The following is an 11325-nucleotide window of genomic DNA, read 5'->3' on the forward strand; positions in this document are numbered from 1 at the left end:
GACGGTACCAACAGTGAGCACAATAACTCGCAGCCCCGGCTTAGGCTTGATTGCTGGGTCCGCAAAAAAACAAAAAAGAGCCTAGTGGCTTCCATCCAAATCAGGGACAGTCAGTGGCTGAGCCTTGCCCGCTATGTTAACTCTTCCGCGGACGGCCCGGCTCTCCACCACTCCAATATTGCCGCCAGGAACTGCGCCAGCAACACGCTGGGTGCCTGAAGGGGTTAAGGAAGTGAGTCATTGCTGCCTGCTTTCATAATCTCTCTGGGCTGCGACTGGATCTAACCCACCCCCCGCGCGCACACGATGGTGGGTGGGTGGGTGATCTGAGGGACTTTTGTGAGTGCCGCGGGACTGAAGGGGTTAATTGGAGAAGCGAGCAGCCCTCTTCCCAGCTTGTCGTGTGTCCTGTTAAAACTGAAACAGACCTGCCCAGCAAGCTTAGCAACTTTTTTACGCCGGGTTGCAGAGGGAGGAAAGATTCCTGCTGCTGCCAAGGCACACACACACCCACCCACACACCATTACTGCTGTTATTTTTTTATTTTATTTTTTTTGCACAGTTCATACAACACAGGGTGCCTCCGCTCTGAGGCAGCTTCTTCCTCCAGAGCGCACTTGCAAGGTGGGGGAGGAAGAGGAGGGAGGGGTGGATGGATCCCTTTTCGAAGTGGATAGCTTTTGGAAGCGTGGGCTTGAATCCGCTCCTGGTTCATCTGCTCTGCGGGGAACGCTGCTGTCTCCAGCCTGGAGGGGCTGAGGATGGCTCCAGCAGCTGACTGCAGAGACGGTGACTGAGACCAGAGCAGAAAGCGGCAGTGCCCGAGGTAAGAACACCCCTCCTCTTTCTGCTGTGGTTCTTTTAGCAGCATTCGAGCTCTTCGGAAAGAAGAACCTGACCTGAGCCGCCCTCTCTCCTGCCCGATGGCGCAGTAGGCAGCACCACTCCCCCTGCCCTCTCATGAGAAAGAGGCAGGTATCATCATCATCATCATCCAAGCTGCGGGGAGGCTTGGTTGGAAAGGTAGCCGGTGCAGGGAGAGGAAAGGGAGGGGGTGGGAGCGGAGGAAAGTTCTGGACGGCAGAGCTTTCCTGACTGCAGTGTTGCCCGTTTTGATTGTCATCCGTAGTTTGGCAAAGCCGAGCAGCGGAATCGCCCCCCACCCCGCCCCCACCCCCGGGCTCCCCGCAGTGCGTTGCCGCCGCCGCCACTGTCTGAAGTTTGCTGATCCGCAGGGATGCAGAGCCAAGGTAGGGGAGAGAGATCGGCTCTTCCTCTTGGGCTGATGATCTTGTCCTAGGGCGGGGGAGGGGGGCGCCTTTGGGGCACACACGCGCGCAAACCTCGCTTGCTCAGATCCAGGCTGGTGGTGGCGCCGCGGGCAGTCTGCGATGGCCAGCCCCTTCCCGCCCCCCGCTCCTTCTCTCCTCCTCCCTCTCCTTGCTTTGCCCGGTGCCTGTCACCTGCACGCTACCGTGCCCTGCTGCTGCCAAAGGCACTCCATTGCCACTCTCTCCCGCGCTTGGGAGTGGATGGGTCAGGCCTCTGCCAGGCAGCTGCCTCCAAACTCCGCGGGATCGCTTCCTTCGAGGGCTGTGTTGTTGGCTGTGAGTGCTCGCACACGCTGACAGCCCCCCGCCCGGCTTGGCTGTGGCGCTCACGCTGGGACCAGGATCGCAGCAAGTTTCAGCAGGATTATGTAATGCAGGCTGTTCCGGCGAGCAGAGCGAGGCAGTCTGGTCGCGCGTGCCTAGAGGGTAAGTGCTTGTGCGGCAGCCAGCCAGCCAGTCGGGGGTCCCAGAGCACGTGGGAGGAGGGGGCAGGGCCATCCTGTGGGGGAGATTCTCCCCCCCGCACCCGCCACCGCCATCAAATCAGCGCAGCCTCTGAAAGTTTCCTCTCAGGTCCTGCAGCCAGCCCGGTTCCCGCTTCCTTGCCCCCCCAACGCACCATTCCAGCTTTGAATGTGGCCGTTCCTCTCTCCCAGCTTTGGGGAGTAGTCAGATCTCGGGGCTGGATGTATGTGTGTGCTTGAAAGACTACGGGAGGCGAGGGTGGGGAAGGTGCTTGGGTGTCTTTGCCTTCTCCGGGAAGTGCTATCAGGTTAGGGCTCTGGTGTTTTCGAAAACAGAAGGCACACGACTTGTGAAAACTCTTCAGAAACTCCGCTTGGCGGGACACATCCTTATTTCAATGAAATGCCTTTTATCCATTTCCAACCTTTTCCTTGAATTCATTTTTAAAAATCCATTTCCGACCTTTTATTTTATTTTATCCAGGGCCCTGCTCCTCCCTAGAGCTTAGAGGTTTTCTTCCCCTTCCACCTGTGGATTTGCTTTCCCATCTGTGCCCTAGCCAGACCAATTACTTTTCCTCTTTCCCCTCTTTTTTGAGTCTCCCACACTGTCAAAAGTTAGACTGTAAGCTTTTGAGGGCAGGGATTTACCTGCTTCTTTCAGTTATGCTCTTCTGTAAAGCACCACAAATATTGATGGCACTATACAATAATAAAGAAGGAAGACAAGAAGAGGGGAAGGTGCTTGAATTATGAGGAGGGCGGAGGAGAGGGGCCTGGCAGCAGCCTTACCTTTTGTGGATTACTAGTTTTAGAAAGCCACAGGGGAAAGACCATGATTTGGTTACAGGGGGGTAAATCAGAATTTGGGGCTGGTGAATTTCATTAAGGGCCTTGTACTACTGCTCGCCCCAAGATTTTACACTGTACAAAGGGATGAATCTGAGACAATGTTACCTTCTTTCCCCATTTCTTATATGTTCATCCTTCCCCCTCTCTCGCCCCCATTAATATTTCCTCCCAGCAGTGTGTTCTCTTTGGAGTTGTGCCGTTCTGGAGTAAGGGACATTCCCTATATTTCTAGGAGATATGGGGTTCTGAAATCTAGGAGACACCCTGTAACACAAGACAAACAGTGTGTTGAATGCAAAAAGAGACAAGTCACCAGGAAGTTCTCTTGGCCAGGCCCTGCCAAAATGAATGGGAGCTGGGCAAGAGCATCCTGCCCAATCTGGTTTGTTGGAGACACCAACCTAGGGAAGCTCGTGTCACCATATCGGAGTGATTCTTCTCGGCCTGCTAGACAAACGTGGCCTTTCTTCTGGTCACTGAACGTACGGAACATTGGGCAACCCTGGATCCTATCCTCTGAGTGTCTTCCTCACCTGACAGCTCTTGCATTCAAGGTCACTGCAGTAATTTCATATGTGGCTGCCTGGTGCTGCTGTCTTATCTACCACACAGTTTCTGTTTATCTCCCTTTGTGTTGCTGGGGATGTTGTGTTCGATAAAACGCACTGCTTTTCACACCCTTGGCAGTGCTCCAGTCCAACCACAAACACCAGTCTCTTCTCTCTTTGCTATCTCTTCCCACTAGTCCTCCAACTTCCAGGGCTCATGCTGGCCTTGAAGTTATGTGCTCAGTCATAGGAACATAGGAAGCTGCCATATACTGAGTCAGACCATTGGTCTGTCTAGCTCAGTTTTGTCTAAACAGACTGGCAGCGGATTCTCCAGGTTGCAGGCAGGAATCTCTCAGCCCTATCTTGGAGATGCTTCCAGGGAGGGAACTTGGAACCTCCTGCTCTTCCCAGAGCAGCTCCATCCCCTGAGAGGAATATCTTACAGTACTCACACTTCTAGTCTCCCATTCATATGCAACCAGGGCGGACCCTGCTTAGCTAAGGGGACAAGTCATGCTTCCTACCACAAGACCAGTTCTCTCCTGGGAAAGGGAGCATTGCCCCCTTGCCTCAAATGTGCAGGGTCTAGAGAAAGAACAAGGCTCTCTGCACATGCCCAAGGACACATCCTTAGCCATCATGACTGCACGTGGGCCAGGGCTGGCCTACTATGCCACTCAAAACAGATTTTGCATCCAGACCAAGTGAGCAGCAGTGGCATTTTAAGTGCTGCCTCTGACAGTCAGGTTTTCTTTCTATGTACTGTGAATGAAAATGTCTGGGAAGTTTCTTAAGTGTGTGTGTGTATTCCACAGCCTTAACTAACTCAGAGCCTGTATTTGCACCTGGAGCTCCTCCAGAGGAAGGAAGCAGGTGTTACTTTGCTGGAAAGGAATGTCCTGACCCAAGACTTATATTCAAGAGAGATTTTCATCAGTGCTTCACACAGAGTGTTTGCCGGAGGAGGAGGTGTTTTTAGAAGGAGGAACCTTATCTATAACCTTGTACAAGCCAGAAGGAGAATGCTGATCTCTGGAGCTGGCACGCATTTTGCTGCCTGAGGCAAACCACTGCCCTGCCCATCCAGGCCTACCCCCACATGCCAGCCCAGGTCTCCCTGCTTCCCCCACCCACTAGGGAGACCTGGGACACCAATTCTTGCTCATTAGTCTTCCTTTCCCTCTTGTATTGCACCCCTGAAGTACTGCGTGATAGTGAGAGAATGTAATATGCAATGCTGCTCCCTGAAGGGCCTGCCCATTCTGCACCCCAAAGGACACCATCTTCTTTGCTCATTGCACCTCAGCCTCCAATAAGCAGTTAGTCTCATAAGGTGCACTCTTATGAGTGCAGCGTGAATATGAATGGCCTGCCTCAGCATTCATTTCCAAAAAGAAAATTTCTCAGACTAGTTTTCCAAATTAACAGCAGCGTCGTTGCACCTCTGCAGTGTTAAGAGTTTTGCCTCCATAATAGACTGGGAAATCTCTCCCATGGTATCCTCAGACCAGCATGGGCTAGTCATGGGCTGGTCATCTGAGTGCCCTGGTCATTTGACCATAAGAATGAGCAGCCTGCACAGTTCAAGTTAAAGTCAGGGCTCTGCACTTCTCAGGGGCGAGGGGGGGCACCCAAATCACACTTCACCTAGGGCCCCAAATCAGGGGCGTAGCTATAATTGAACAAAGCGGTGTGGGGAGTCCCTGGGCTCCTGAGTGAGAGGGGTCCCACCACCTAAGCAACAGCTTGCTCTTTGCTCTAACTCTTCCATCTTTTTCAAGAAGAAAGCGGGGTGGGGGTGGGGAGGGCCCATCTTAAGTTTTTTGTCCCAGAGCCATTCCAACCTTATTACACCCCTGCCACAAACCTCTCTGATCCTGAATTAGTTTGCAGCCTAGTTGCTTGCTGCTACAAGCCCAAGGCCTCCGTAGCTCCTTTGCTTTTGACTCACACCTCAATAGCTCACTTCCCTTCTTGTAGTTTCCCATGGTGCTCATCATGGTCCAGCTACACCCATCCCAGCTCTTTGAATTCCTCTCGAGCTGTCAGTCTGCCTTCAGCTGCTCAGTGCTGCTTGCTCCCCTGCCCTGGGCCAGCATCCCTACCCCATGCTACTCCACAAGCCTCCTTGCTGCTTTCGACAGCTCCATTGCCCTCCCTGTTCCCTGCTCATATTGTGTATCTTAGTCCACTTTTCCTGCCCTGTGCCCAGAGGGTGTCCTCACACCCCCTGGCCTGCTGTTTTCCCCTTGTCCCTGATTCTGTGGATTAGCACGACCTGCCATCACTACCGATACTGCTACTTCCACCACCACCACCACTGCCCCAAATAGGGTTGTTGCAATAGACCCAAACACTGATGGTGGCCTACAGCTCATTGGGGAACTGTCACTTGGCTCCTCAGAAACTTGGGCTGCAGCTAGACTTGCTGATCGCTCATGAGCAATTCAGTCATGATCTCCACTGTGCAGCACTGTGCTGTTTGCAGTGGTCACGGCTGGTGCAGGTATATTGGCAGATGCTGCAGGAGACTCCTCTTAATGACTCATTGGTGGTCAGTATATTATTAGGTTGCACTGCAGGTCTTCCCCATCCTGGTGGCTGCAATGGTTTTTGTTTTTTTCTTGTTTTTGTAGCCTCATTTTTAAGTAACGTATTTTTTTTGGTAGCCTCATTTTTAAGTAAAGGTGGGAGAATGATGTATTCCCTCTGTGTACATTTTCTGTGCTTGGCTGCAGTCATTTTCCTGGCACGTAGCTGCACTGAGATCTAAAAACAGTAAGTGGGTTGGACTGTGTACAGAAATCAATACAGGGAATTGTCTTGAAAGGAACTCTGCAAGCCATGTCCATGCAGTTTCTAGATTATTTCTCCCTGACTCATAGACAATTATGCTTCCCCGTTGGGTGAAGGGCTCACGCTTCACTTAGAACAGTGAGGAGGCTATCTAGCCAGGTCATACCTGCTACAGAGGATGGAGTTGCTCTGCCGAGAATTAGGATTTGTGACTCATTTTGCTGCTTTGAGGAGTCACACGTGCTTCCCGGGTGTGTGTTTTTATAGCTATCTCTTTCCCATCATGGCCATAATGGAGTTTGTAAGTGGAGGTTTAATACTGAGTCATTTAGGGTGGCAAAGGCTGACATCAAGAAGATGAAGCAACTGAATATCAGGAAAACTCTTGTCATCATCTCTAAGGGTTTAAATTCAGGATGTAAACAGAGTTGAAACTATTAGTCAGTCTATCCCCATTTCTCCAAAGGTAGAATTGAAAGGCCAATCCTTGCTGGCTTTCGTGGATCTATTCACAAGTAGTGATGACGAGGAATTTTGCTAATCCAACCAGTTTTCTGGATCTTAAAATGGAATCCAGACTGTCAACTCACTTGAAATGTCCCTGCCTTTACATTTTGATGCGGAAATGTTTAAAACCACCACCACCACCAAAAAGAGCAACCAAGTTTTAAAGCTTCATTGATCAGGCTACATCACTCAGTTTTTGTTTGCTGAAGTTCAGGCTTAGCTACTAAAATACTGATTTCCCCCACATCTTCATTCAAATTGTCTCTAGTTTTGCTTCAGGCTTGTGGATGATTCACATGAAATGTTTTTGCGTGAGCTGCAATGAAGTTATGAATCAAATGATAGGCTTGCTTTCCACCTTGGGGCCTGTTGCCCTATATGAAGCCAGGAAGACTGTTTCCCCCCGCCCCCATGTCAGGCTAGGGATGTTTGCCTTTCCTTGTGGCCCATGGTGTGGCTTCCTTGTCTGAGCGATCTGATTATTTCTTGCCCAATGGTGCTATGATCTACAACAGCATTGTAAAAACATTCTCCCTTCAGGGAATCCTTCCAATGTACATTTACCTGCTAGGAAACCGCTGCACACTGCAGAGAATTCTGGGATATGTTGTTCTAGGATGTACTTTCCATTCATGCAGATTGCGATTGGACTCACCATTGCTCCATGATGGGAACTGAGAGTACACCTTAAGGTCAAACTCCACATGATGTTAAATGCATCACTAGCTGCATTCAGTTCTCTTTGGTAAATAGCAGCTGAATCAGGCCCCCAGTGGATCTGAACTATGGTAGGGGGAAAGGGGCTTTAGCTTTCTTACTCCAGACTGGAAAGGTTTTCATTGGTGCCAATAAAAATCTTTTTTCCTTGGCAAATAGCTGCAAGAGGCCCAGTCCAAGTCAGGTGGAGAGTAGAGTTAAAGCCCCCTTACCCTCTTCCATGGTCCCACTCCATGGCTCCTCCAGTGCAGCTACTATTTACCTTAGAAAATTGAAGCATGTCCTGGCCAGTATTGCATTTACTATCACATGTAATCTGGTCCTTAAATTCACCCAACACTTTAAAAAAAAAATTAGTAGTGGAAGGCACATTCTCTTTTAGAGAAGTTTGCCTGCTGTTTACTGATCATGTCATTGAGATGCTCTTTCCCAGCTTCCCAGGAATCCAATGGTTCCCCAGAAGGCAGGCGAAAAACCATTGATCTACAAATGGAGCATGGGCTCAGAAGGACTTCTGCTGTAACATGAGGGATGCTCTATGCAGTTTTGCCCTACTAAGGCCAATTCACATTGTGCCCTAGTGTGTAAGTTGTCCATGCCATGGAGCCATGAGCTGTTAGCCTCTCCCCACCAGTTTAGAGTTGCCAGATTGGCAGCACAGAAACTCTCACCAAGAGGCAGTATTTGGTTATCTTTTCCCTGTGAAAAGGAGTCTCTGCGTTGCCAGCCTGCAACCCTAAGGGAGAGGGTATGAGCTCAGGGCCCCTTGAGTGATGGTCAAGGGGAAGAGGGCACCACACTCTGTGTTAAGGCACAAGGTGGCAGTGGAAGCAACATTGCTTTGGGTACAGCTCAGTGGAGAGGCCCACTAATGTCAGTGCCTGGCCAGTGAGCAGCTGGGCCTAGCCACTCGGGCAGTTATGATAGATCCTGCCTCAGCTGCTGCCTCGCATCTCCCTACAGTAAAGATGTGGGCTCCCTTCCCGCATAGCTGCTGCTCAGTGGCCTTAGGCCCAATGTGTAGGCAGCCACTTTGGCAACTTTATAGGGGGAAACAGTCTCCCCGTTGCCAGTCTGGCAATCCTACCCACTGTGTACAGAATATCTTGTACAAATTGGGATCTGTGGATGTATGTGCCTTAATGTGTAGGCTCTGCTCATGTATGCAACCACTGAGACAAATCATACCTCAGTGTCTGAGAGCGGTTGAGTCGTAGGCCGTGATCAGAATTCTTTGCTGCTTTGACAATGTTAACGCTTGCATGGATTTCCTATTGATAACAACAGGATTTCAGTATTGATTTTAAGCTCTGTTGGTTTCAGAGCACATAGCATATAATGTGTGTGGGACTATGTCAGTGTCCTTTTCTCTACATATACTGACAAAGCCAGCAGGGAAAGGGAGAAGGTCACGAAACTCCCCTCCATCCTTCAGTCACTAAACCTCCCCACTCTCGACATCCCTGCCTTATTTATTTATGGCTCCTCACACATCAACCCTACAAGAAAGAAAGCAAAAAGCAAGAACTTGGAGATAATGTGGAATTTGATTCCTTTGTCAAACTTGAATGACTCTCTCACGGATTCAAGTAGCACAAATCTCAGGTGAAAGTGTGTCATGCAGCTGAGAGCGTCAGTGCAACCACTTCATTCCCTTAAGTTTCTTATTGCACCGTCAGTTTTAGGCTATTAGCCAGTGGACAAGGAATTAGTGTATAATACATGGCGATTTTAAGCACTTTATAAATAAAATGTGTTGGTAGTGATTGGGGTGTTTTAATTTTGTTGTACTTTGCAGGGCTATATCTTAAGGATTTGTGTTTTAATTGTGTGTGTGTTGTTTAAGGTCTATTGTAACCCACTGTGAGCCCTTGACAGAGAAATCCTGCTAATTAGCTCTGTTAAATACAAGTTCTGGAAGGCAAGCTCAGTCAAAAATCAATATTTAAGTTACACTGGGGAAATTCAACCTCAAGCGTTTGGTTTTGAATATCTGAGATAGATTTTGAAGGTGAAAGTCATGTGGTATTTGTCACGTAATGTACACTCCAGTGACTCAGTTGCATAATAGATGCTGGACAGTAGTGCAAGATGAATGTAATCCAAAGACTGTGAGCGATTTCGGATGCCTGTCCTACCACCTGGTTCAGCAAAACCTAAAAAAGTGAAAAACTGGTTGGCTTGGATCCAGCTCTAGTGATACATAACTAGAAACTCCTGATGTGGAACTGTCTCCCTATCTGCACCCAGTTATTTCAGTGAGGCCTGGATGGCCACCACAATGCAGATGGCAATGCATAGCCACATCAGCTGTGTTGCACATATGGACAGATATAACTGCTTTATGCAGTGGACTGCTCACTGGTCCACGTAGCTCATCATTATTGTCTGCTCTGACTGGCAGTGGCTTTCCAGGGTATCAGGTATGGGTATTTCCCAAGTCTATATGGAGATGCCAGGGACTGAACAAGGGATATGCAAAGCATGCATGTAAAGCAGATGGTCTGCCACTGAGCCCATCCCCGATCATACATGGATCGCCACATCTCTGTGTGGATCTCCTGTGCTGCATCATGGCAATTATCCTCAAAATTCCTCTTGCTGGTAAATCCGCTTGCAGAAATCAAGTCTCTTGTAGTATCTGTCCATTGGATTCTTCCTCATTTGAATGGAGTTTTGGAAGTTTGCAACCCAGTGGAGTGGAGGCTGCCATCTAGTTTGACAGCACCCACCTAGAGTCTTGAAGGGTGTTCAGCCCGATGTTCTCAGCCACTGTAACTCATTGCTGGCCTGGAACTGTGTCCCAGAGGTGCTGTTGATCTGAGACTTGGACACACTAAGGAGTAGGCCAGGCCAGAGGTCTTTGGCAGGGGGAGATTCTGTGGGCCAATTAAGATTCTGATTTACATGTATACTAACTGGATACAGCTGAACAGCTGACCAGCTAAAATGTTAACCTGATCAACAGCACTAACATATTTCTCATTACTTGTTCTCTAGATCAATGTACACGCTGAAGAACTAATGCCCTTGAACTGATCATACTGTGGCTTTGATTCTCCCTTTGGGCTGCTATCAGATTGCTCCTCTGTTACTTCCTTTTTTATTGTAAGGTGAGATCTCCCTCCAGGGTTCAACCATGACTACTTCTGCCTTGCGCCGGCAGGTAAAAAACATTGTGCACAATTATTCTGAGGCAGAAATCAAGGTGCGCGAGGCCACCTCCAACGACCCCTGGGGTCCACCAAGCTCCTTAATGTCTGAGATTGCAGACCTGACTTTCAACACAGTGGCATTTGCTGAGGTCATGGGCATGATCTGGAGGCGGCTGAATGACAGCGGCAAGAACTGGCGCCATGTCTACAAGGCACTGACTCTTCTGGACTACCTCATCAAAACGGGCTCAGAGAAAGTGGCTCATCAGTGCCGGGAGAACCTGTACACCATTCAGACCCTAAAGGAATTCCAGTACATAGACCGGGATGGCAAGGACCAGGGCATAAATGTGCGGGAAAAGGTCAAACAGGTAATGAGTCTGCTGAAGGATGAGGAGAGACTGAAGCAGGAGAGAGCCTATGCCCTGAAAACCAAAGAGCGGATGTCGCTTGAAGGCATGGGCATTAGCAGCAGTAGTAACAGCAACAGCCAGCAGATTTCCTATGGACGGCGGGCATCACAATATGGAGATGACTATGGCAGGTCAAGGGGTTCTCCATCCTCCTTCAACTGTGAGTACTGCCGGATGACAGAACATAAGTAAGCTGCCTTTTCTCTGCTTCAAGGCATGTGATAATTGTATTTCTGGCCAGCAACTTTGCCAGTGGGTGTCTGGATGGATGCCTTATAATAGTGCATGTTTTTGGTTTCCTCTGTGGAGAGTAGCAGATCCTAGAATAGTATACTACCAAATAGAAAGAAAGCCTTATTCTGTGATTTGAATAAATGCATGCTGCAAGGTCATTTAAATACAAACCATTTTTAATGGTTTGCAAAAATATGCACTTTTTTGGTTTCTCCATTTTTTTTAAAAGGTACTGACTAGAGAGTGAGGAAGGAAGATTGGAGCTCAAGAACGTTAGGCAGGGAGAAAGAAGTACAGGGCGGGT

At 49.1% G+C, this 11325-nt stretch overlaps 1 protein-coding gene across 10 annotated transcripts in view; it reads left to right on the forward strand.

The window, feature by feature from the left end:
* The first annotated feature begins 321 nt into the window (after nucleotides 1-321).
* Nucleotides 322-11325, forward strand: part of EPN3 (epsin 3) — a 36092-nt gene continuing 25088 nt past the window's right edge. For 6 of the 10 annotated variants that reach the window (XM_053301717.1, XM_053301727.1, XM_053301725.1 and 3 more), the window contains exons 1-2: nucleotides 322-827; nucleotides 10220-10947. In XM_053301717.1, the coding sequence (XP_053157692.1) occupies nucleotides 10359-10947 (589 nt within the window). In that variant the 5' untranslated portion in view covers nucleotides 322-827; nucleotides 10220-10358. Of the gene's footprint in view, nucleotides 828-904; nucleotides 1025-1130; nucleotides 1252-1345; nucleotides 1759-10219; nucleotides 10948-11325 lie in introns of those variants that run through there. The other 4 variants (XM_053301718.1, XM_053301719.1, XM_053301721.1 and 1 more) reach the window with 4 other exon arrangements.

Source organism: Hemicordylus capensis, chromosome 2 (genome assembly GCF_027244095.1).
Source record: "Hemicordylus capensis ecotype Gifberg chromosome 2, rHemCap1.1.pri, whole genome shotgun sequence".
NCBI classification, from domain to species: Eukaryota; Metazoa; Chordata; class Lepidosauria; order Squamata; family Cordylidae; genus Hemicordylus; species Hemicordylus capensis.